The sequence below is a fragment of the Salminus brasiliensis genome, chromosome 17, assembly GCF_030463535.1.
Source record: "Salminus brasiliensis chromosome 17, fSalBra1.hap2, whole genome shotgun sequence".
Taxonomy (NCBI): domain Eukaryota; kingdom Metazoa; phylum Chordata; class Actinopteri; order Characiformes; family Bryconidae; genus Salminus; species Salminus brasiliensis.
This window is the reverse complement of record NC_132894.1, coordinates 13,266,780-13,291,545: the sequence shown is the minus strand read 5'-3', so window position 1 is coordinate 13,291,545 and position 24,766 is coordinate 13,266,780. Positions and strand designations below refer to the sequence as shown.

Below are 24,766 nucleotides of genomic sequence, written 5' to 3'. Positions count from 1 at the left end.
CGTCTCTTCAGTTCCTTTAAGCCAGTGGTTTCAAATTTTGTGAGCTCTAAGTTGAAACAAGAGCTATGGCCGAGCGCATCTTTTATAGGCCGCCAGTACAATGCTGACTGATTGGAACATTCCCTCTGTGGCCCCCAGTGTATCCACAGTAGAGTGGTTTACACAACTAACAACCTATGCCTGAAATACACTCTCCCTCTCATTGGCCAGGCCTGTGAGCTGTCTAGGCTGTTCACTGATCTATTGTGTAGGCGTGCACCAGTGAAAACAATGCTGTGATCAGCTTTTTTTGCACAGGCCACAAAACACCGCTTGTCAAACTTCTAGAAAGATGCATTTAAAAGCAAAGAGAAAGAAAATAAATCACAGTCATTGTCTTGTCTGTGATTCAGGCTTCATATGCACGATGCACATTACCTTACTGTAAATGCATATGATGTGTTTTGATTACTATGGAGTGTCAAATTAGGAAAATATAGTATTCCCAGTATTTGAAATAGCATTCTCCTAACTTAATAAATCGTTCTCTCGATATAATAGTTCATTCCCATCATTTGATAAATCGTTCCCTCGATATAATAATTTGTTCTCATCATTTCGATAAATCGCCCCTTGATAAAATAATTCGTTCCGATCATTCCCCTTGATATAATAATTTGTTCCCATCATTTGATAAATCGTCCCCACAATATAATAATTAGTTCCCATCATTTGATAAATCGTTTTCTCGATATAATCATTTGTTCCCATCATTTCGATAAATCGTCCATTCGATATAATAATTTGTTCCCATCATTTGATAAATCATCCCCTCGATATTATAATTCGTTCCCATCATTTGACAAATCGTCCCCTCGATATAATAATTCATTCCCATCATTTGATAAATCGTCCCCTCGATATAATTCGTTCCCATCATTTCGATAAATCGTCCTCTCAATATAATAATTCGTTCCCATCATTTGATAAATCGTCCATTCGATATAATAATTTTCTCCCATCATTTGATAAATCTTCCCCTCGATATTATAATTTGTTCCCATCATTTGACAAATCGTCCCCTCGATATAATAATTTGTTCCCATCATTTCGATAAATCGTCCCCTCAAAATAATAATTTGTTCCCATCATTTGATAAATCGTCCCCTCGATATAATAATGTTCCCATCATTTCGATAAATCGTCCATTCGATATAATAATTTGTTCCCATCATTTGATAAATCGTCCCCTCGATATTATAATTCGTTCCCATCATTTGACAAATCGTCCCCTCGATATAATAATTCATTCCCATCATTTGACAAATCGTCCCCTCGATATAATTCGTTCCCATCATTTCGATAAATCGTCCCCTCGATATTATAATTCATTCCCATCATTTGACAAATCGTCCCCTCGATATAATTTGTTCCCATCATTTCGATAAATCGTCCCCTCGATATTATAATTCGTTCCCATCATTTGACAAATCGTCCCCTCGATATAATAATTCATTCCCATCATTTGACAAATCGTCCCCTCGATATAATAATTTGTTCCCATCATTTCGATAAATCGTCCATTCGATATAATAATTCATTCCCATCATTTGACAAATCGTCCCCTCGATATAATAATTCATTCCCATCATTTGACAAATCGTCTCCTCGATATAATAATTTGTTCCCATCATTTCGATAAATCGTCCATTCGATATAATAATTTGTTCCCATCATTTGATAAATCGTCCCCTCGATATTATAATTCGTTCCCATCATTTGACAAATCGTCCCCTCGATATAATAATTCATTCCCATCATTTGACAAATCGTCCCCTCGATATAATTCGTTCCCATCATTTCGATAAATCGTCCCCTCGATATTATAATTCATTCCCATCATTTGACAAATCGTCCCCTCGATATAATTTGTTCCCATCATTTGATAAATTGTCCCCTCGATATTATAATTCGTTCCCATCATTTGACAAATCGTCCCCTCGATATAATTCGTTCCCATCATTTGACAAATCGTCCCCTCGATATAATAATTCGTTCCCATCATTTGACAAATCGTCCCCTCGATATAATAATTTGTTCCCATCATTTCGATAAATCGTCCCCTCGATATAATAATTTGTTCCCATCATTTGATAAATCGTCCCCTCGATATAATAATTTGTTCCCATCATTTCGATAAATCGTCCATTCGATATAATAATTTGTTCCCATCATTTGATAAATCGTCCCCTCGATATTATAATTCGTTCCCATCATTTGACAAATCGTCCCCTCGATATAATAATTCGTTCCCATCATTTGACAAATCGTCCTCTCAATATAATAATTCGTTCCCATCATTTGATAAATCGTCCTCTCAATATAATAATTCGTTCCCATCATTTGACAAATCGTCCCCTCGATATAATAATTCGTTCCTATCATTCCCCTCGATATAGCAGTCAGTCAGTTTCCATCTAATCCGAGGCAGTGATTTATTCATATTATTTTACATGATATTTCACATGACTGAACTTGTGGCACAGTGGCCACTCTCCTCCTCGCTGTGCCACATTATTGTCTGGCACTGGATGCCAGTCTCAGCGATGCTCGGGCTTTTGCGCCACTGTTTTCATTTCAGTCGTGAAAAAGATGATGTTGATCCACCTGAACGTGAAAGAATGAAGGTTGAATGAAGTGAAATGCACATCAAACCCACTCTGCTCTTTCCTACGCAGAGAAAGTCGCTACAGTAGCGATGTGACCTGATTTTGTGAAATGCGTCCCTCCCCTAGATCCAGGGTGCGGTTACTGCAAGCACGACCCAGGCTAGCTGTAACTGGTTAAAGCCGAGAGCCGCTTATTAGACACGACGCTCTCGCTGCGGCTGTATGGTGAAAACCCACTTCAGATATTTTACGGCTTTCTTGGGACCGGCTTTATGGTTAAGCTACAATCTTCAATGAGTAAGCATATTCCAGTAAGTACAAAACGACACTATTTAAATACGGTGCTTTTATCCATGACATATTCCGTCATGTTTTCTGCCTTTTAGGTTTTGCGAAATGGTTTTCGAAACGAGGTCATTGTGTTAGCCCGAATGCTAGCCAGCTAGCTTCGCGACCCTGGCGTGAAAAGACGAGTGTGAAATGTGTTGGCGGTTTCTAAACTTTCTAACTTGATCCAGTCTTGGTTAGCTAGCTATATCTCTGTATTTTCTGTAACAGCGAGTCGTATTTATTATCTCGTTTAGAGCCGCGGTATTCTGCTATAGCGCTAGCTAGCTAGCAAGCTTTGTGCTTTAGCCTACTTTAGCCAAGATTAGCTAGCTAGCTAGTGCTAGCGAGCGCCGAAGCAGTAATATAGGGTAAACGTGTTGTTTAATTGTTGTTAGTCTAGCTTTTAAATGAGAACCTGCTCTATTAAAGTAATGAGTAGTGTGATGTAATTTATATATAGTTATATTTTAGCTAGCTATGGTTCTAGCTAAGTATCGTCGGTCGTCACCCGTATCAGGCCGACAGGTTGCTAGCCTTGTTGCCGCATTCACAAATCTGGGTTAGCGAATTCTTCCTACGGCTCTTGTGTCTTTTGTGAGTGAGGTTAGCTGGCTTGCGAGCTCTGCCCTTTGTCTAAGTCACACACAGTTCACAGCTAGCTAACTGTCTAGTTTCTATGAACACATGGCTAGCTACGTTCATTTGAGAATTCCCTAGCTAACTTGGCTCAGCATCTCCTACAAATTGTTAGCTACAAACGTTGAAATGCGAGAATAAAATCATACCAAGTTTCAATCTGCAAGACTGACCATCTGCCCTAAAGTAGGAAAATATCAACGCCTTGGTGGAATGAAGTGGCTTTACTGTTTTCTGAATGTAAAATGATCATTCAGGCTGATTTCCACCTTCTCAGCCGTTTCAAAATGGCAATTTCGCAGCAAAGTCTCTCACATGGGTTAAAGCAGGGCCTTGATGCTGTAGCTACGGCACCACCCCTGCACATGTTTACCTGCCTCTGTCTGACCCCTCCATCTCTTTGCTTTATGCCTTTACAGCAGTTCTGTGGTGTATTGGGTCACACATTTATGGAGTTTCTGAAGGGCAGTGGAGACTACTGCCAGGCTCAGCACGGCGTATATGCAGACAAGTGAACGAAGAGCCTTGCTACCTCACCGGAAGAGAGACTTGTGTGAGTGTTTTAACGTTGGAGGGATTGGACACGGAGAGCGGGCGTCCACAGCAGCCAGGCCGGTCTGGATGGGGTAAAATATCTCCAGAAGTGCACTGCCCTCGTTGGCCCTCCGTCTCCTCGCTCACCTGAGGACCAGCCTTTTTTCTTTTCTTTTTTTTTTTTATTGTTTCTTTTGTTTGTTTTTAAAGTTCTTTTCCCCCTTTTTCATTCCCAGCATTCGTTCTTTACACCATCATTTGGGTGACATTTTCTTTCTGTCTCTGAGGCAGATATTTATTTTTTGGGTTGGTGAAGTTTCCCTTCCGTTTTAGTAGATTTTGATTCATTTTTTTTCATTCAACAATGGCTCGTATGAATAGACCTGCCCCTGTGGAGATCACCTATAAAAACATGAGGTTCCTCATCACTCACAACCCCACCAATGCCACTCTAAATAAATTCATTGAGGTGAGCCTTTATATACTGTGCAACTTGTCTTTATATACTCTATAACTCAAGAGTTTATAAATGTTGCTGGTTTCCCTTAAATTCTGACCTGTCTGGAAGTTATCGTTAAGAAAAGAGTGTCATGTAGCCTTGGGGATTAGGAGGGATATCTTCCAAACCGTATCAGTTTAAAGGACTGGTACCCTTGTGAACATTTGTAGTAATGGTGTAGAAAGCTAAAAAGCCATTATAATTTTGTAAAACTAGACAATCCAATTGAAATTTCTTTCCTTTGCTGCAATATGTTTGAATAAAACGTTACATTTCGCACGTGCGGGCATCTGAAAGACATTTAATTGGATTTATTTTTGAACAGGAACTGAAGAAATATGGTGTCACAACAGTCGTCCGAGTGTGTGAAGCAACATATGATGCTAACCTGGTGGCCAAAGAAGGCATTCAGGTTCTGGTGAGTCGCACAAATGGAATAAACAGTTCTACATAAAAGCTGAAACCTACTGAAAGTATTCAGACTAAAATACCTTTCAAATCTTGCAGGACTGGCCATTTGATGATGGAGCTCCTCCTTCCAACCAGATTGTTGATGACTGGTTAAATCTGTTGAGGATTAAGTTTAGGGAGGAGCCAGGCTGCTGCATTGCAGTCCACTGTGTAGCTGGCCTTGGAAGGTAAGGGTTTTGTAGAAGTAGCAGTTTTTCATCCCAAACAATACATTGTACCGTTTCCCATTACATAAGTGTAAGTAGGTCAGTTTTCAGTTCAACAGTCTGCATTTACAGTTTTCCCCTAAATGCCCTTTGTAGGACTAAAGGCTCAAAATCAGTAGAATTAACTGCAGACGAGGGGGTTGTATTATTTTATTTATATTTCATTGTTTATTTTTATTCTTGTATCAGCATTAACATTTTTTTCTTCAAGGCTGTATACATGACTGCAGCCTCTGTTAATGGCCTTGGACCTATATTCATAGATATGGCAGATTTGTTGGCTGCTTTTGTGTGTACATCTTTAATGTGGGGGAGTTGACAAATCTATATGTGCTCTATGTACTTTCCTTCCACAGAGCCCCAGTCTTGGTTGCCCTTGCTTTGATCGAGTGTGGAATGAAGTACGAAGATGCAGTTCAGTTTATTCGCCAGTAAGTAATTGTTTTCCCTCCAATGCTAGCCATTTACAACAACCCTTATTAACCCTTTTTATGAACCACTTATTAACAGCTGGCAAGTTCCTTGTTTAAGAAGAAAACCATGAACTTTCAGCTGCTGCAGTATGAAAAGTTCAGTCTGTGGTAAAAGCGAATGGTTTGTATTTTAAAGATTAACACAGTGGTGTGTATCTTTTGAAATGTCCCAGGAAGCGCCGTGGAGCATTTAACAGCAAGCAGCTCTTCTACTTGGAGAAGTATCGTCCAAAGATGCGTCTTCGCTTCAAAGACTCGAATGGTCATCGCAACAACTGCTGTATCCAGTAGAGCTTTGCACATTAACCCTGCTGGAGTAGCGTTATCTATCCAGATGTTTCTCTGATGTTGGCAGTTTCCTCTCTTAATTAGTGAACATGTGAAAACACTGCTAAAGAAATGAATCTTATTCACTTGTGCGTATCCCCTTTTTTGTCTGGGTTTTACATTGTGGCCACTGTTTGGCAAGTTTAGAGTGCTTATGTATGCTTGTTAAAAATGAACGAGGGATGCTAATGTGTTGCGTCTTCAATTTTTTTTGACAAGTTGTCCCAGGAGTGCTCTCTGCCAAACAAAACGTGTTTGTGGTTTTTTTTTGTTTTGTTTTGTTTTGTTTTGTTTTTTTTAACATTTGTGGAATATCAGAAAAAGTATAATTTAATTTAGTCATTTTTGCTTATGTCCGTTAAGATGCCTGCCTTCCCATGGGTCATATTTAAATGCCTTATTAACATGGAAAGAGGCCATTTCATGGGGGTAAGTATGACATGTGGAAGCCGGGCACGTGTACGGGCAGGAGAATCACGAGTTTAAAAAAAACAACATATATGTATGTATTACACAGAAGAACTGGAGAGAGAAGAAGTGTATACGGAAGGTGTGGGATCTAGTTTGTGTTGTTTATCCAAACTTTGTTTACTAATTACTGCCATGTCAATAGTGTGATGTTTGTGTTTTGGCTTCAAACTGGACCTCTGCGATATTTTGTATGCCTTTTTATTTGATGTGCGTAACTTAATACTTGGATACTTGATTTATGTACGGTATTTGAAATGTGTACTATTAGATTGGCTATTTATACTATCAGTGGGTATGTGTTTTAGTATAGTGAAAGAAGTTGTAACTGTTCACTTACTTGAGAGAGAGAGAGAGACAGAGTACATTAAAGAAATAAAGAATACACTGAGAACATGAGTTGACTCTGCCAATTGCCTCTGAGGACTTGACAGCTTTTATGCCTACACTTCCATTCTTCGCATACAAGAACATGCAGAGCTTTATCAAAATCATTTATTTACCCCTTTTTCACAATTGTATGTGTAACATTGAACCTCTTCATAAAATAAATAGTGATAGAAAAGTTGTAGCTACTTCTCTAAACATGCCTCCTCATTGCACCAAACCACACACGTTACTCCACAATAGTAGAATGGCTTCATCAGTTGGGGAGTTGGAAGAAGAAATTAATACGCCGGTAAAAAAAAAACCATGAAAGAGTTTATGCAGTGCTGTAATTTAAGAGTTAGGTGTTACAAATTTACATTGAGTTTTGGTTCTTGGAAGTAAGGCGGTGTAGATGTTGGGAATATGAAGTACAACTAACTTTGAGGTCACTGTATTTACATTTAGTTCTATGCATTTAATTCATGTACAAACCTTCATTAGGACTAATGTCACTATACATGAGTTGAGTATGGAGGACAGCATCTGGTTTTATTTTGCTTGACACTTCAGCTTCAGAAACCTTTTAGAGAAGATGTGCTATGACACTTTGTCATAGTACAGAACTGTCTGTTGTCAGCTTTTGTAAACAGCTCTTGATTTATCAGAACGTAAATGTCTCCCAGGCAAAGAATCTTACGTGGTATATCTCTACAGATAAAAACAGAACTGAATGCTATATCTGCACAATTCACACTGTCACGGTGGCAAAGAACTACACAGTTGTTGAAGGGCTTCTTCATTAGTCTCTGAACGTCTCATGGCTGCAGCTTCTGGTTTCCAGCCAACATATAATTATGTGTTCTTTTAAAAGTCGTCTGGGCCCTTCATGTTAGACTCTTTGGCAGATACTCCAGCGGCGGCCTGGAGGATACACTGAGAAGGCTCGCAGTATCCATTAAGGCCGGGAGGCCCGGGAGGTCCTGGAACTCCAGGTGTTCCGGGTACACCACGAGGCCCTCGCATACCATCACGACCATCACTGCCATATGCTGGCTGGCCAGGCGCACCTGAGAATGACAGGGTGAAGACAGAAGGGCACATACAAAGCGTCAGTGTGAGGGGCTTCGGGCTGAGTAGGCTTGACATTGCTAGTTTCAGTGATTGCTCGACACTGATAATCAAGAAACAATCCCATAACAACCTCATAATGAAGTGTAAATCTCACCTGGAAGTCCTGGAGGTCCAGGTATTCCTTTAGGTCCTTGTACTGTAGGCCCTCTATCTCCTCTGTCTCCTGTGTCACCTTTATGAGGACAGGACAACTCAATTACACAGGAATCATAACATACACACAATGTCTAAGAACTGAATGATGACCTAAAGCATGTCTGTAGTCATTTAAAGCATTATATCATTATTTGTCTCAAATGCAAATATGATCATCGCTGTAACATAAAAGTCATTTCTAACATTTCATTTATTACTGACAATATGTACACAGATATTAAATAAAAAGGCATATTTTAACGTCTGCCATTTCATCTCAGAAAAAGTTATTATAACTTACACCTGTTTGAGTACACCTTCATAAATGTGTATATACAGCTAAGTGATGCAATTATCCCATGAAAACCTTTGCCTTTTTTCTTTTTTCTTTTTTTTTTACTGTGGCTTAACATTTAGACATTTGATCTAAGTTTTAACAATAATCAAGACTAAAGATTCATCTGCTAAAAGCACATAGTTCCACAAGTCCTGCTCTTTAGTGGACGGTGGAACGGCTGATTTTTACTTTACTTAAGACAGCCTCCTCTTTAATGATGTTCTAATCATCTGCAACTGCAGTTCATTACTCATTACTGTTCAAATGAAGATCAAATGTCTGTATGTCATGTGGTGTCCTAACTTTTTCACAACCATACAAGTCTTTTTATGACAACTTAATGTATATAAATGTACATAAACATATAGAGCTGACATAACGCTTATTTCAAATGCACATCCGTTGCCCTGAACGTATTGTGCAGCCTTATAAGTCCTATTATGCAGTTCTGTTGTCTGTTAGGGTTAATAACAGTCTAATTCTAGATCTACAATTAATCACATTATACAAATGATACATCCTGGGCTCAGAACTGAAGGAATCAAAGCAACATTTATTTGTGTTTCCTTCTGTACCTTTAGGTCCTTTACGTCCCAGCATCCCAGGAGGTCCTTTAAGCCCTGGCAACCCTCTGGCTCCAGGGTGTCCTGGAAAGCCGTTTTGTCCAGCAGATCCAGTGGGTCCAGGAGGACCAGGAGGACCTGGCAGTCCGGTGATGCCAGACTCTGGCCTTCTCAGACTGGCTGCAAGCTGAGCAAGCTGCTCTGTGGTAGAACATGTTCAACACTTTAGTCAATCCCAAATTAACAGTGGCTTATGTCACCCCCATCACCTGGCCTGTTGGCACAGTTCTGCTGTATTTACTGCATGAATTCACATGTCCAGATGTCAACACTGACCTTGCAAAACCCTCATGCAGACCTGCTTAATGTGTTGATCTGTTGGTCCACGACCCTGAAAGAGAGCAAAAGGAGTGCTGTAATTCCACTACAGACCACAGAGACACATTACACCATTTTATCCATTTCTGCCTGTGGAGCAGGAGAACTGCAACAGGGCTTTAGAGTGACCCAAATCTGAGACTACACAATCACATGATCCACATGAGCAAAATTCTTGATGGTAGGCCAAGTAAAGAGCTTAGAACGGAAGCACAGAATTGGCCGTTCCTGCAGTTCAAATCAGAATCTAACTGGAATGTAAAGATCGATTATATGTTCAACCGGTGTTTCTAAACGCGGTTCTTTGGATCCCAGGAGAGAGTTCACATTTTTGCTCTTGTCCAGCTTTTAACACTCCTGAAATACATCATTAGGAAAATGGTGTGCATCTCACCACTCTGACTGATTCATTTCAAGTTCTCTGATTTTCTTCTTTCTCCTATGTCCTCCAGCCCATGACCCGAAAATTGATCAGTCATTTGTAAAGGGCTCTTACACTATATCCTCAAAAATATTGAGACTCATTCATTGTTTCTTCCGAAATCAAGAGTTTACCCTGTTTTTGTTGGAGTAACTGTCTCTACTGTACAGAAAGTCTATCTTCTAGATTTTGCACTGCTGTGAGGCTTATTCAGTGACAAGATCATTAGTGAGGTCAGGATATTGGACGATCACCACCCTACCTCATCCCTAACTTCCCAACTCATCCCAAACGTTTTGGATGAAGCACCAGTCATCACTCCAAAGAACACCTGAGAACTCCAAAGCTGAATGCTGGGGAGCTTTATACCCCTCTAGCCTACACCTGGAATTAAGCATGGTGGCAATAGGTTCTTGAAAAATAACCATTTAGGCATGGTCAATTTAAATTGAGCTGGCATAGAATTATTGAAGGACTTTTTTTAAAGAGCGTAGTTCAGACCTTGTTATTCAGACTGCAGATCCAAGGATTGTTTATGGTATAGTACTTGGACTTACTTTTAAGGCACAACAGTGCAGGTAACAAGAGGTGATTTTCACATCAGTCTTGAAGGTACAATAAATATACAGTAACAAGAACAACCCTGCTTCAATTCTAAGCAATAAAGTATGACTGTTTTGGTACATTAAAACACACAAACATTGTAAGTGGACCTCAAACAAATACATACATACAAACGTGTAGAATATAGGAAATTAGGAGGAGGTATTACTTTTTGCCTGCATTTGGAGGATAACATGGGACACATTACATGGAAGAAATTTTTTAGCCATGCAGTAGGCCGATGGTGCAATTTTTCCACCTCTTTGGATGGTTACCATTAATGGAACGATACAGTAAAAGCATCATGAAAATAATAACATTTTTGATGTGGTTGATTAAAAAAATTTAATTAACATACCAACATGACAAGCCAGCTGACAAGAAGATAAAACAGTGTTCTGTGAAGCCTAATAACAGATGATGAGAGTGATGAGTGAGTGAAGAGCATCTCATTTGGCGCTGATTCCTCCATCCTCATATATTATCATTGCATCATTCCTCGGAAGGTTCTCAGGGAGTAGAGCCAAAATATGATGAAAAGATGCAAGGAAAGGAAACGATAGCTAGGGGTATAACAACTCACTCAGCCCACGATTCAATTTAAGTTGATTCTTAATATTCTAACAAGAATATGAACATGAAGTAGGCTGGAGTGGGCCGTGGAGTGGTGTTGGTTGTTGGAAATCTGCTGTTCTCTATTACTGCCAGTTCTTCATGATCCACACTGTCACAAGTTTGCACTGTGATAACGTTTTCAAGCACTGCTTTCAAGTACAAGGGCACACAATTAAAGATATGAGATGTTCTCACTGAACACCTGTTACAGGACTGCTAGTTTTTGAGTTACAGCAAAAACAAGAAGCATCTGGTGGAGCTCAAGGACTGATTTCATAAACTCTGACTTAAACTACATGTTGTGTTCAGAGTAAGTCAGGGGTCCTAAAGCCTAGTCCTGGAAGAATAGAGTATTTATGAAGCCCAGTCCTCTGAATAGATTATTTATAAAGATGTTCATGAGCTGGATCAGTTCTGTGTTAGGGAACTCTTGAAAATGGCCAAGGCACTGGGTCACCAGAAGTAAAGCTGAAACTACTGCAGTAAAGAACCTACCGGTTGTCCTTGTATCCCAGGCAAGCCAAGTGTCCCACGGTCTCCCTGCATGCCTCTAGGCCCTGGTTCACCGGGTGGGCCCTCTAGTCCCTGCTGTCCACGTGCTCCCTCTGCCCCTTTGTTTCCTGCATCACCTGGTTTTCCTGTCTGGACAACAGCACATCCAAAATGAGGAACTATCCATTAACAGTCCAAACCTAGTCTAACTGAACTGAAGTTTATTTATATTAAATATAGGTGTAGATTTCAGATTACGTTATTTGATTTGGTTAGGATTCTACATTTTCCTGAAATTACACCACAATTCAAGTTAATTAATTCTGAGGACAATTTGGATTTATTTTATAATATATACAAATATGAGACCAGAGGCCACACTCACCGATCCTTTCTCGCCTGGTTCTCCCTCATCACCCTACAAGAAAGAGTGGAGCAGACCATTAAAGGTTACTATCCTACCTCAAACACTAGCTATTAGCATCAGTGTTTTTATAGAATTCATGCTTAACTCAAATCCTATCATAACAAGCAAACACAGCATTTAATAAGCATAAAACCTATGATCACTGCATTCAAATTGTTGGGTGGTGTAGGGGATAACAACATTGCCCTCCACTGTGGCAGTCAAATAAAGTAAGTGTGAGGTTTGTTACATACCACGTCTCCTTTCTCTCCTGGGGTTCCCTCCTCACCAGGTGCTCCCTAAGCAAATAAAGGGAATTATCAGCGATCAGACGAGATGTGATGAATTATACAACTACATTTTAAATCCAGTAACTAAGCTGCAAAATTGCAGGATACCTTACCTGCTCGCCTTTTGGACCTGTGAGTCCAACTGCACCCTGGAAAAAAATAAAAACATTGATTAAACATGGTTTAAAAAAGGTTCATGACCTTTCCTTACTCAAGATATTACTACTCCATAGCTTTTATATAGTTGGTCATAACTATTTACAGAGTTCTGATGTCTGTTCTGACTGTTTCCACTTGCATTGTAAATCCTGTATAGACTAGCGATTCACAAATCCAGTCTTCAGGATCTCTTATGCTACAGGCTAAATGCTAAAATATGCAGGAAAGACCAGCATTTGGACTGGGAACAACTGACTACTTATATGACTAAAACATTAACATTCTAAAGCCCCTTTATACAACAAGTATGAAATGAATTAAAAAAACCCAGACTGAGAGTTAGTATTCTGTAGGTCCTCCTCTAGCTTTGATGACTGCCTCATACCACTACACCATATATTTCCATAAAGTTTTCTAAAGAATTATGTAAATGTACTGCTTTCCAAACATTCTTCACTCCAGCCTGCAGACCTTCTATAATTGTTGGACCTTCCTTCTTCACTTATTTCCCAACACAGTTACACAAGTTTTTAGTTTTCAGTGGTATGTAGATCTGGTGATTGAGTTGTCTACGACATCACCCGAACTTCCTCACTCCTTGCTGATCATTAGTTGTATTTTCTTGTTGGCATATTATGTAATTTTTCCTCCAAAAAAGCAGAGATGGATGATCAATGGCACCTGAACATCAAAGCCAATCTGCCAGTGTGGACACTTTTATCATAGTATTAGGATTAACATGGCCAGATATTACGCCTATTACTACTGAGCTATGTGGTTTCTAATGTTACTCCCAATTCCTTTTTTCGTTACTACAAAATTCCATGTCTCACCCTGTCGCCTTTCTGACCAGAGAAACCAGCTGGGCCTGGAAGACCAGGTAGGCCGAGATTTCCTTTAGGCCCCTGTAGAGTACATAAACACACACACAGACACACACATTTATGCCTGTTAACTTGCAAACTTACAAACCGCATTTTCTCAAAAAAAAAAACAAAAAAAAAAACACACCACGGCTTCATGAGAGAGGGTACTGGGCGTGGATGTCTTTAGGTGTGTATGGATGTGGGGTGCTGATTGCCTGATGCCCTTGGCTTGGCTGGTTTGAGGAATTCCTGCAGAACAGAGGGCTCTTTCAGACCCCCTTCCTACTCAGAATATCCCCTTACCAAAGAAAATACTCCTGAGCGCCTAGGCCTCAATAACAACAGCCTATTCATGCCCCTTTACCAGCAGATCACTGTAGTACAGCAGTCAGGCTCGTTATAAGAAGATTTCATTACAATTTGGACCAGAGAACAGATCCTCTGTGGAGGACTGTGCAAACAGTACAGGAGAATACGGACCAAGACTAACATGTTTCTAATTGTTGTATTTGGTGTTTAACATATTAACTGTATAATACTACAATGTCCCAGACTTGGAGGAATTCCTTGCTAATGGCAAGAGAGATAAGACAGTAGTCTTTTATTAGCTGCAGGGTTGCTACGGTAACCAGAAACAATTTCATTATCTGAATGTTTCACAATTTCCCAACAAACCTAAATAACATATTTCAACAGTTAGATGAACTACTGCTTATGACAAACTGCTTAATCTTACACTATTTAAAATGTTAATGTTTGGACATGCGTTCTGGACAAGTTTCATGCTTCTAGTGGGCAGATTTTGTAGACATGCATGTTAGCAATCTGCCAAAGCTAAACCTAAACTAACGTGAGCCAAATTCGGTGGGCAACACTATCACTGTACAATTTTTAATAAATACAGAATGAAACTAAACTTACAAGCTCACAAACATAACTAAACCTAAATAGATAATTCTTTATTTAATATATACTATATGGACAAACATATTGGGACACCTGTAACTGTCTCTACTGTTCAGGGAAGAAGGATTTCTCCTAGATTTTGGAGCATTGGAGGTCAGGATGTTGGAAAATCCCCTAACATTAAACATGGTGCCAATAGGTTCATGTTTGTATGCTCTAGAGAGTCCTATTCTATTGGCAATACTTCGCCACAGGGACTAGACAAGCTATGTGTGTGCATTTGCACATCTATGTCAGCAATCAGCGCAACTTGAAGTTGATGAACTTGTTCATTTGAAGGAAGAAGAAGGACAAAGCAAATTATGTCTGGATGTCTGAATGTCCAAATTGGGGCAGGGACATTGGAATGTTAGACAGTTATCATGGACACCCTCAAACATTTGGACACATAATGTATTCCTCCATGATAATTGTCTAACAATTCAATGTCCCTGCCCCAATTCCTTGTCTTTGTAATTATCTTCTTCACTTAATATTTATATAATGCTTCTTATAACACATCGTCAGAAAGCAGCTTCACAGAAACTTCGGTACAGGCCCCTAATGAGAATGTTGAAAGTGTCAGCAGAGAGAACAGAAGACTCGATGAGCAATGAGGAATGAACAAAGCTTAAAAGAAGAATTTTGGACCAGACGTGATAGTGGAAATACTGGATAGTGGAAATAGTGGAGTTACTGGTTACTCACTCTTGAACCTGGCTGCCCACGAGGGCCATCTGGACCTCTCTCTCCCCTCTCTCCCTACAGATAGAGAGAGCGGGTAAATAAAAAGAGATGGAGGAGCAGAAACAAAGAAAGAGCAAAGACAGTTTATTATTTGAGTGGTGTTCCTATGTCTGTTGTTAAGAGTGATGTCTATATGGAAGCATACTCACTGGCCCACCTCTTGGTCCTACTGGTCCCACCTCCCCCTGTTCTCCACGTTCACCCTACAATAAACCAAGCAACACAGAATCAGTTAAGTTAACAGTTGAGGAAACCACCACACAATAATGAAACATAATAACAAACACATAATTGTGACATAAGTCATTTTCAATTTCTTTTCAATTTCTAATAATGCATAATCACCACAATCATTAATTCATGTTCATCCGTCTGTCAATTTGTTCGAGTAAAATACTTGGTCGACTGCACTTACTGTTTTTCCATTGTTCCCAATTGGTCCAGCCACACCTGGATCGCCAGCGTTTCCCTACAGTAGATGGACAGGCAGCTTTCATGCTATTACAGGTTAACAAATACATACTCTTATATGCTCCCATACACACTTGGTATCACTGTGTATAGAGATAAATAGTGATACCAAGTGTGGCTGAAAACACAGTCAAATCAAACTTGACCACCTACCTTCTGCCCACTGTGGCCCTTTGCTCCTGGAATGCCTGGTAAACCCTAAAGGAAATAAAAATATTCAGTACCACATAGTATTTGTGACACCTTTTTCATAAGTTTGCCTCTGTACACCACCACAGTGAATAAAGTGAAGCAACCAAGATGTGATTGAAGTGGAGACTTTCAGTTTACGCATGGCCAAATCAACAAATAGTACATAGCTGAAGTCTGAAGAAGGAAAATGACTGATGATGTGATGCATAGCATCTGTCAAACATGGTGGAGGCACTGTTAAGAACTCGGGTCACTGGTGTTAGTTGACAATGTGACTGCTGATAGAAGTAACAGGGTGAATATTAAAATGTACAGAGCTTTGCTTTCTACTCAGATTCATTCAAATGCTGTGAAACTGATAGGATGGTGCTTCACAGTGCAGATGGATAATGGATCCAAAACATACTGCAAAAGCAACCCAAGAGCCTCTTAAGACCCACAAACAAGCAGAAACTAAAGGCGGTTGCTGTAAAGGCCTGGAGAAGCATCTTAAGTCAGAAATCTCAGCATATGGTGATGTCCATAGGTTCCAGACATTAGGCAGTTATTTACTGCAAATAATGTGCATCAAGGTATTACATTTTTTCTTATATTTATAATTATGTTAGTTTGTCCAAATACCTTTGAGCCTGTGAATATGAAGGGTCTATGTAAAATGGCTGTAATTCATTAATGATTATTGCTTTTCTTTGAAATGCCTTTGCCTTTGAAAAAGCCATTGTGGTGGTATAAACTGTGTGTGAACTGTATAAATCTCTAAATATGGATTGTGTCTTTCCAAGGAGTCATACTTACTGGCAGGCCTTGAGGGCCGACATCGCCAGGAGAACCCACTTTTCCAGGGATACCCTAAAAACAGTGACAGGCATAAGGAACACCTCTAGGTGAAGGTGAAAGACAACAATAAGTATAGCAGTCGTTGTTCTATATTAGAGTCATCACCATACCTTAACCCCTGGCATTCCTGGGATACCGTCTCGGGCATCCACTGCTGGTAAACCCTTTGGGGGAAAAAAACAGGAAAGGTCACTTTAAATACTAATATTTCAATAATATATATGATAAATGATATGAATATGCACTTACAGCTTCTCCTTTAGATCCACGCAAACCTGCAACTCCTTGAAGCCCCCGAGGTCCCTTAGTAGATACACATAAAGATGAATTTCATTTTTCTCCTATCGCAATACTAGAAAACACTTGTAGTGCAGAAAAACAAGGTTTCAAACAATGTTTGGAGAATGTATATGTATGAGACAGTAGAGAGCGATACACACAGTCATATCAAAGTTTGGAACCCCTGGTTTGTAATGAACTTGGCACAGGACATTACACATGCCATGTGACAGAGTTTGGTGAACGCATAAATAAGCAAGCACACCAGTCAGTTGTAGCAGAGTGCAAAACGATCGTCATGGGCAAAGGACATGATTTGACTGTTGTCAATGGCATGATAATAGGGTATTGGGCAAAGGGTGGTAGCATCTCGCAAACCGCTAACTTTGTGGGATATTCTGGAGCTGGCGTAGTAAAGGTATACCAAGAACGGACTTCTTGCACATTGAATGCCTCCCAACAGCATAACAGTGGTGCCCCATGAGCCACTGATGCGTCTATAATAAACAACATCTGTCACATAATACAGTCCATGCCACAATGTCTCATCTCCAAGTCCAAGGTGGTTAATTCCCACCATTAGGTAGGGGGTTATAATATCGTGATAGGACCATGTACATTGAGTCTTGCGAGCTTAACCACATTTTTACCTGTTATGTTTTTTATCTGTAAATACACATGTATAATAATGTATGGAGTTTCATATGTTCTGTGGTTGCTTTGCTGGTACTCACTTGAGCTCCTTTTGGTCCAGTCTCGCCAACTTTTCCTCTTTGTCCCCGATCACCCTTGTAAAGACAACTTATTCTTAATAACAAAGTACTTACATATTTGAGTTAGTATAAAAATATATGGTGTTTAAACAATACAGAACATCAACTAACAGAGGAATCAATCTATCATATCTATTGTATTATGAATAAAATGGAATGGATATTAGGTCAAAGTGCATTGAAGATAGCTGAAGCACCCTATACTTCACAAAAGAAACTTGGTGGGTCAATTTGTTTGATGTGGATTAAGTGTAATCTTGGATCAAATGAAAGTGCCAATAGTGGATCAACAAATCTGGGTTTGAGAAACTGGCCTAACATAATGCAAGTCTGTAATTTTACTCCAACTTTCTGATTTTGTCTTCTGTGAAGTTGCTACATTTTTGTGTGACAGTAGTTTGGGTCTTATATGACATATGATTTTATCTTTATTTACTACAGTATTTTGTTGAGGTCAATAAGAAACAGATTTACATTGTCACAACAACACAAGTGCTTGGTCTCTGTTGACCTGAGGTATATACAAATGGTTGGCAAAACACTTGCTTTTCAGGACTAACACCTTTTACAGTGTAGATTCCAATGTAACATAGCATTGAAAGATTAAAGATTAATTCAGATATTAAAAACAAAGCAACACACAATGCATTTTTACTTTGACACTTACAGGGGCGCCTATAATTCCCTGGGGACCCACGTTTCCTTCTGCCCCACGAGAACCCTGGAAATTTGAGAGAATATACACATATTTAGGTCAGGTTGAACTATTACTTCATGTATTTCTGATTAAGTGGACCTTCCCCCTTACCCTATCTCCTTTTGAACCCATTATGCCGGTTATCCCCCTCAGTCCCTGTGGACCCTGAAATTTCAACACACATCCGCAGTGGTTTGAACGTCGAGATGGTACAGATAGAAGACAGTTGAAAAGGGTTCAGAATATGATGTACATGCATACAACATGGTTAAAAGCATGTGGACACCGAAATATCAGGCAAAGAAATGAGCATTGATATGGAGTTGCCTGCCTCACCCCACATTTGTAGCTAAATCAGCCTCCTCTCATCACTTCTCTTTACAGAGAGTGGAGAATACAGTTTGCATTCAGGAAGGTAGCATCCTCCTGGTATCTGCCAAACTCAGACTGCTAGATTGGGAAGCATGATTCATCACTCCAGGGACTGTGTTTTCACCACTTCAGTCGTAGTGTGCTTTACATCACTCTAGCCCACACATGGTGTACTTGCACACAGTGATCTTTGGCTTGTTTGCAGCAGCTTAGCTCCCCATGTTGCTTTCAGAGGCAGTGAGTGGACAGATGATTTTTATGTCCCATGCACATCAAGATTTCTTATTGTGTACGCAGAGTGCAAGCAAGTATGTATGCCTGGTTGTTTGCACTTGTTAGCAGTGGGTGTGGCTAAAATAGCTGAACCCACTTATTAGGGGTGTCCAAATGCTTTTGGTCAGGTAGTGTACGGTTTTAAATTCAGTACTTTATTTTCTAAAAACATATACATTATACAATATACAAACATTACCGGTGGGCCTTGTGTGCCAACATCTCCTGGGGCTCCTTGGTCTCCCTCCTCACCCTAAAAGAAAATAACAATAATACATTTGACAAAATACTGTTAGTGGGCACCAATAATCAGCCGTTAGTTCCTCGTGAGCCTCCAAAAAGAAATTAAATTTACTACCTAAACCAATTCACTCTACTGCTAGGGCCATATCAGGGAGAGCAGAGAGCAATCTAACAGTGTGTGTGTGCAAATGTTATGACCCCGTAGGCAAGGTTGATTCTAACATATGAGGCTAGTTGTAACGGTCACTCAGAAAGTCTGCTAACCCGATACAAGCCTAATTAAAGCCTTTCAAATGCAAAAATATATCTGCATTCTGATAAACAACATAATTTAAAAAATATATGAAAAAGGCTGCCAAATATGGTACATTTGTGGTCCACAAAAATGAAATGTATTTTATTTACATGCTTTTACATATTTTTATGAATCTGCAGGTTATAAAGTAAATTAACTTTGTAGAGCCTTGGATAAAATAATTGAGTTACGATAAACTCCTCCTTGTGGAGGCAGTACTGTAGCCCAACTAGCATTCCCTTAATTTAGCAAACAGTGTTTACCTTATGACCCTGTCTTCCTGGTTCACCAGATTCACCTTTCACACCTTTGTGACCCTGCATATAAAAAAGAGGTCATTAGAATGAATGTCTTCTGAAGAAACTAAGGCATCACTTTTGGAAAATGAAGAAAGTAGTTTGGTTTTTAATAGTCAGACAGGTGAAAGCTGTACTGGAACTCACCTTCATGCCTGGTAGTCCACTATAGCCTGAAAGTCCACTTATACAGGCATTTGGACACTGATAAAACAGAACCAAGAATTTGATCATGACCATGACTATTATGTCACTATTATGTCACTATTATGATTATGTCACTCCAACACATCACTGATCAGAGTTGTGGTATGAAAAGCTACTTTTAGAGTAAATGTAAATGTTTTAAAAATGAAACATATTGTAGTCAAGGCCACTCATGTTTGTTTATGCCTCTGGCCATATTAAGCATAGTACTAGTACATAGTACTAGTACTTTTTACCAAGCTTTTATAACTGATACAGATATGTGATTTTAATGAAACAGACAAACACATCAGTAGCATCTGTTAAGATGTGGTAAATGCAAAAATTAAAAAAAAAAAAGAAAAACAAAGATGAATTTCTTACCAGTTCCTCCCCATTCCAAACCCCAGGGGGACCCTAAAAGTGTTTCAGAATTAGGTTTAAAAGAATTAATTCAAAACAAAGAGTAGATGTGTATTGCCCACAATCTGGGATATAAGTAATGTACTGAGCAGTGCTTACTCTTGGCCCAGCTGGTCCTGGAAGACCCACTGACCCTCTTGGTCCACGGCTCCCCTATTGCACATCACAAATATGATTACAAAATAATTGCTGATTATGGAGTGATTTTGACATTTGAACTAACACTGGAGAGTAGTCTACATACTGGAGGTCCAGCTTTCCCCAGTTCTCCGGGCAATCCATCCTCTCCATCTGCACCCTTCCAAAAAAAAAAGTAAATGCACATGATACCAGAGCCAAAAAAGTTGATTCATTAATTCCAGACAAAAGTGTAACATTTGAAACATTCAATGATTTTCCGCTTCCTATGTTTGGTGTGCTTCTTGAAGAACATACAGAACTATAGCTAAACATTTCAAACTAAACAGGTTTTGTTATGCATAAAATCTGTGTACATTTTTGTTTGCCAGCTATTTCAACAACAAAGTCATCAAGATAGCCCTGAATATTTGTTCCATATACTTGTGCAACATTCAAAAGTATATAAAAAAGCTTATTGAAATGAAAGTGTTGAAAAGTGTTAAGAACATGATGACATGAGACAAATTGACATCAGTAGTAATCATTATTAATAGACTAAATTACTGTAAGAAAAAGAAACTTACAGCTTCTCCATCCTCTCCCACCCCCTGGGAACAGAGAATATAAATAAACAAAGATAAATTACAAGGCAGTAAGAAACCTTTAAGCAATCTTTTCAATAAATAAAACATATATTTAAGTAAAATATAGTACATATATTGTGTATATATGACAGTATATATAATTGCTGTCACACAAAAAAACAATGTCATTGTTTTTGTTCATTTAAAAAATAAATTGATAATTTAAAAATGGCAGTTTGTCTTGACATTGTTGAAAAATTTATGAATGACCAAAAATTGCTTCAAATGACTTCTGAAATATTTTTATATTGACTTATTTTAAAAGTTACGAAGATTTTTCCTTCTTCTATAAAGTTGCCATTTTGGAGATATGAGTATTATTGTGTGACAATATCAATCAATGTATTTTTAGCATATAATTGATAGAAAAATCCTTGATGTTAGTGAACTCTATGCTAACCCTGAGGCAGAGACATTAACTCAAACTAATTCATTAAATCTGCCTGTTCACCCAAATAATGTTTACATTCTGAAATGTATTCTAATCATGTCTACTTACAGGTCTTCCTCTAGGTCCAGGTGCTCCCGGCTCACCCTAACAATATTATCACATAAAAGACAACTCAGATCAAGTGAATATGCATAGACAACTTCATAATTATCCTAACTAATAATAAAGTCAATATGTGACCATTTCAACCTAGCTGTACTTTAAAAAGGCTAAACACAAAAATTATTATTATTCTTGAGCTGTGTCCAAAACTGTGCCCAATTTACTACATAGTGCACTACTTTGGTTCATTTTGTAATGGGAAACATTTTTGTAACAGTCCCACAATGCACCTTAATACGTAGCGTACAAACAATATACAGTAAACAGACGTGGATTACCCATAACCAACTGCGTTGTTTCGTTTAAAATTAGCACATAGGAAGACTAATGGTCAGACTGTTTATGTGTGGCACATAACAACGTGTCTGAAATTGTTTGCTACCTTGTCTGCCCCCTTTAATAGTGATCTGGATTTTTTACATGTAGGGATAGTCAATGAGGCATCGATTCAGGCACAGCTTCAGTAATATGAGACTTTGACTGGTTGCTGGAAACTTACTTTGGGTCCAATAGGCCCAACTGGGCCAGGTTCTCCGATAGGCCCAGTCAAACCCTGAGGAAATAAAATCAGCTTTTAAAGTGACAATTTTTATTTTAACATAAAATAAGACAAAAGGGCAGGTGCCTTGCTTAAGCTATGAAAGTCAGGGTGGAGATGATACTGCCCCCCACATCCCCACTTTCTGCCATTTAATGGGATCAAAATGGCAACCTTCTAGTCCCCAGCCCACTTCACCAACAGGCCACTGTTGCCCCTGAGCAGTCAAAAAGCATACTTGCACAGTAATATGTTTGGAAACTCTCTGTTACTTATACCAAATGATATTAATACTGCATTGATTATATTGATAGTTTATTCATCAGAGCACTGGATTATTGACTACAGGGATGTGGGTTTGATACCCAAGTTCACCAAGCAGCCACTTTCGGGCTATCAAGCAAAGCACTCTCTGCCTTAGTGGTACCATAGCATGGCTAACCATGACCATGGCTGTGCCCTGACTCCAGCCTTCTACACTGGAATATGTGAAGAGATGCGATTTTTATAGCATGTCAAAATGTCATTAAATTTTTTTATTTTCTCCTCCTATAAAGCTACTGTTTTGGAGATACAAGTTTGCTTGTTTCACAGTGACAATGTGCAAGTATGATGTATACTATAATGTATACAGTGACAAGTATAATGAAAATAAAGGCATATATCTTATTTGAAATATTCCCTCAAATATAAAAATATTCTTTTAATAAGTAATGCTTCATTGTGTGAATGCCTGGTGGGAATACATAGCTAGATGATCCAATAGATAATCCAGTTCTCCTGTAACAGACTCCACCCACTGCTACTCTAGTATATAGAGAGGACCAGGACAGCATTCTGCATTTAGTCACTCAACAACCAACACTGACCAGCAGGATTCAGCTGACTCAACCAATTAGAAGCCACTAAACCTCAATATTACAACCCTGTCAACAATACACTAATGTGTTGCTGTAGTAACACACTTACTAGGCTGATTATGGAAGAAATTAATTATTTTTTATCCTTAACTGATTCTATCCTGATTAGTACTGAATTCTGTGGCTTGGGAGCACTGCATACAGGAGCCTTCTGTTAGCATGAGGCACCATCCCATTAGCAGCAGTGCCAGTCCAGACCTTCATGCTTACTCAAAGCACACACAAAAAGGTCTCTGTCTGTCTGAGGTCTATATGGAGCACTCTTTCCCCTCTTTCCTCTCTCGATATAAATGGCCAAATTGATGGAAGCCCTTTTTTTTTTTTTACTACTCCCCTTTTTGGGGAGGGAGGAGGGGGGCAGTGTGAACTGCAGACAGTCTTTGTACTGCTACAGGTATTCGGCAGGGCAGAAAATCTGATTTTAGCCATTAGCCACTGATGCTGAAAGAATTTAAGACCATTTTAAAAACAAAAGTGAGACCTACATCTGCTCCTGGTTTTCCTGGTAGTCCGTTAGCACCATTTTTCCCGTCAGCTCCATCTGGGCCCTATTGCAAATCACTACAGTGTGAGACATCGCAATATTTACATGGTATATTCAGGACAAACTTATGACTTGATGCCAGAATACTTACCGGAGGGCCATCTGGACCAGGCCCTGGTCCCCTTTCTCCCTAAAATGAAAACACACAGAAAATTGATTGGGTGTTATCTAAGTTGTGTAATATAATACATCATATTTCATATATTATATTATATATTTTATAAAATTATATAATATAATATTTTTTCATCTGAACTCCTATTAAAAATTAATAGTAAAGTAAAGGATAAAAGTAAAGATGTTAAAAAGATAAATGTATAAAATACAGCTTACATCAATGCCATCGACACCAGAAAAGCCAACCAGTCCTGGGGGGCCAGGTGGCCCTCTTGGACCAGGCGGGCCCCTCTAAAAACACACACACAAGCACAGACACACATAATTTAAGCCATCTGTGGTCTTTTTTTTCATAATATTCCAATGGTTTAAGGCTGCTGAACTTCCACACAATGGAGTCATTGAAGGTGACTTGAGCATTGGTCAAGATAGAGGCATCAAGCTCTACACAACTCCCCTTTGATACATTCAGATTAAATGCACATTTACACACCTTGAACGAGTTACTGGAAATAAGTTCCACATGTCGACTATTGTGAATATATGCAGCAAAGCATCCAAATAATGGTGCTATACATATAATATATCTATATCTAAACGAATAAAATAAACTATGTGAATATGTAATACTGAATATGTATTTGCATAAAGGTATTTAGAGCTCTATATTCTCTACATCACATTACACAAGAAAGCACATACTTAAATCAAGTTCAAATAAATATAATAACTCAATTATTCACAACGACTCAAGACAGATGAACAACAGTCTGTGTGTAATGCTATGCATTAATGGGCTACCTTGCCTGTAACTCACCTGAGCGGAGCAGATAAGGACTATTTGCAGTAAAACCACCAGAAGGGACGCCCGGAAAGTCCTGGCGTACACCATGGTCTCCCCGATGTCTTGGAGAATGCAAAAAGTCCTTTTTGTTAGTTGGGGT

At 39.0% G+C, this 24,766-nt stretch overlaps 2 protein-coding genes across 3 annotated transcripts; one reads left to right on the top strand and one right to left on the bottom strand.

The window, feature by feature from the left end:
- The first annotated feature begins 4,299 nt into the window (after positions 1-4,299).
- On the top strand, positions 4,300-7,163 carry ptp4a1 (protein tyrosine phosphatase 4A1). 2 transcript variants are annotated; one of them, XM_072660194.1, is made up of 5 exons: positions 4,300-4,617; positions 4,973-5,065; positions 5,155-5,285; positions 5,681-5,755; positions 5,975-7,163. In XM_072660194.1, the coding sequence occupies exons 1-5, from the start codon at positions 4,513-4,515 to the stop codon at positions 6,141-6,143; spliced, it is 573 nt and encodes a 190-aa protein (XP_072516295.1). In that variant the 5' UTR covers positions 4,300-4,512; the 3' UTR covers positions 6,144-7,163. The 2 variants fall into 2 exon arrangements, with proteins under 2 accessions (XP_072516295.1, XP_072516294.1); XM_072660193.1 differs by having other exon boundaries at positions 5,971-7,163.
- col9a1a (collagen, type IX, alpha 1a) lies at positions 7,042-24,719 on the bottom strand. The gene is made up of 32 exons (XM_072660188.1): positions 24,640-24,719; positions 24,039-24,113; positions 23,797-23,835; positions 23,647-23,709; positions 22,203-22,256; positions 21,650-21,685; positions 21,091-21,114; positions 20,631-20,684; positions 20,486-20,539; positions 20,348-20,380; positions 19,925-19,981; positions 19,745-19,798; positions 19,143-19,196; positions 18,410-18,463; positions 18,269-18,322; positions 17,563-17,616; positions 16,799-16,852; positions 16,660-16,713; positions 16,508-16,561; positions 15,674-15,718; positions 15,465-15,518; positions 15,199-15,252; positions 15,011-15,064; positions 13,325-13,396; positions 12,446-12,481; positions 12,297-12,341; positions 12,022-12,054; positions 11,640-11,786; positions 9,464-9,518; positions 9,140-9,328; positions 8,187-8,264; positions 7,042-8,028 (listed from the first exon to the last, which is right to left on the bottom strand). The coding sequence occupies exons 1-32, from the start codon at positions 24,712-24,714 to the stop codon at positions 7,826-7,828; spliced, it is 2,061 nt and encodes a 686-aa protein (XP_072516289.1). The 5' UTR covers positions 24,715-24,719; the 3' UTR covers positions 7,042-7,825.
- Between the last annotated feature and the right edge of the window lie 47 nt (positions 24,720-24,766).

Bases quoted from the DNA above. Each gene is read 5' to 3' on its own strand.
- ptp4a1 (XM_072660194.1), top strand. From the start codon at position 4,513: ATGGCTCGTATGAATAGACCTGCCCCTGTGGAGATCACCTATAAAAAC. The intron at 5,066-5,154 runs GTGAGTCGCACA...CAAATCTTGCAG, and splicing joins AAGAAGGCATTCAGGTTCTG to GACTGGCCATTTGATGATGG. The intron at 5,756-5,974 runs GTAAGTAATTGT...TGTCCCAGGAAG, and splicing joins GCAGTTCAGTTTATTCGCCA to CGCCGTGGAGCATTTAACAG.
- col9a1a (XM_072660188.1), bottom strand. From the start codon at position 24,714: ATGGTGTACGCCAGGACTTTCCGGGCGTCCCTTCTGGTGGTTTTACTG. The intron at 13,397-15,010 runs GTGAGTAACCAG...TGTACTCTACAG, and splicing joins GTGGGCAGCCAGGTTCAAGA to GGGCCTAAAGGAAATCTCGG. The intron at 12,055-12,296 runs GTATGTAACAAA...TCTTTCTTGTAG, and splicing joins CAGGAGAGAAAGGAGACGTG to GGTGATGAGGGAGAACCAGG.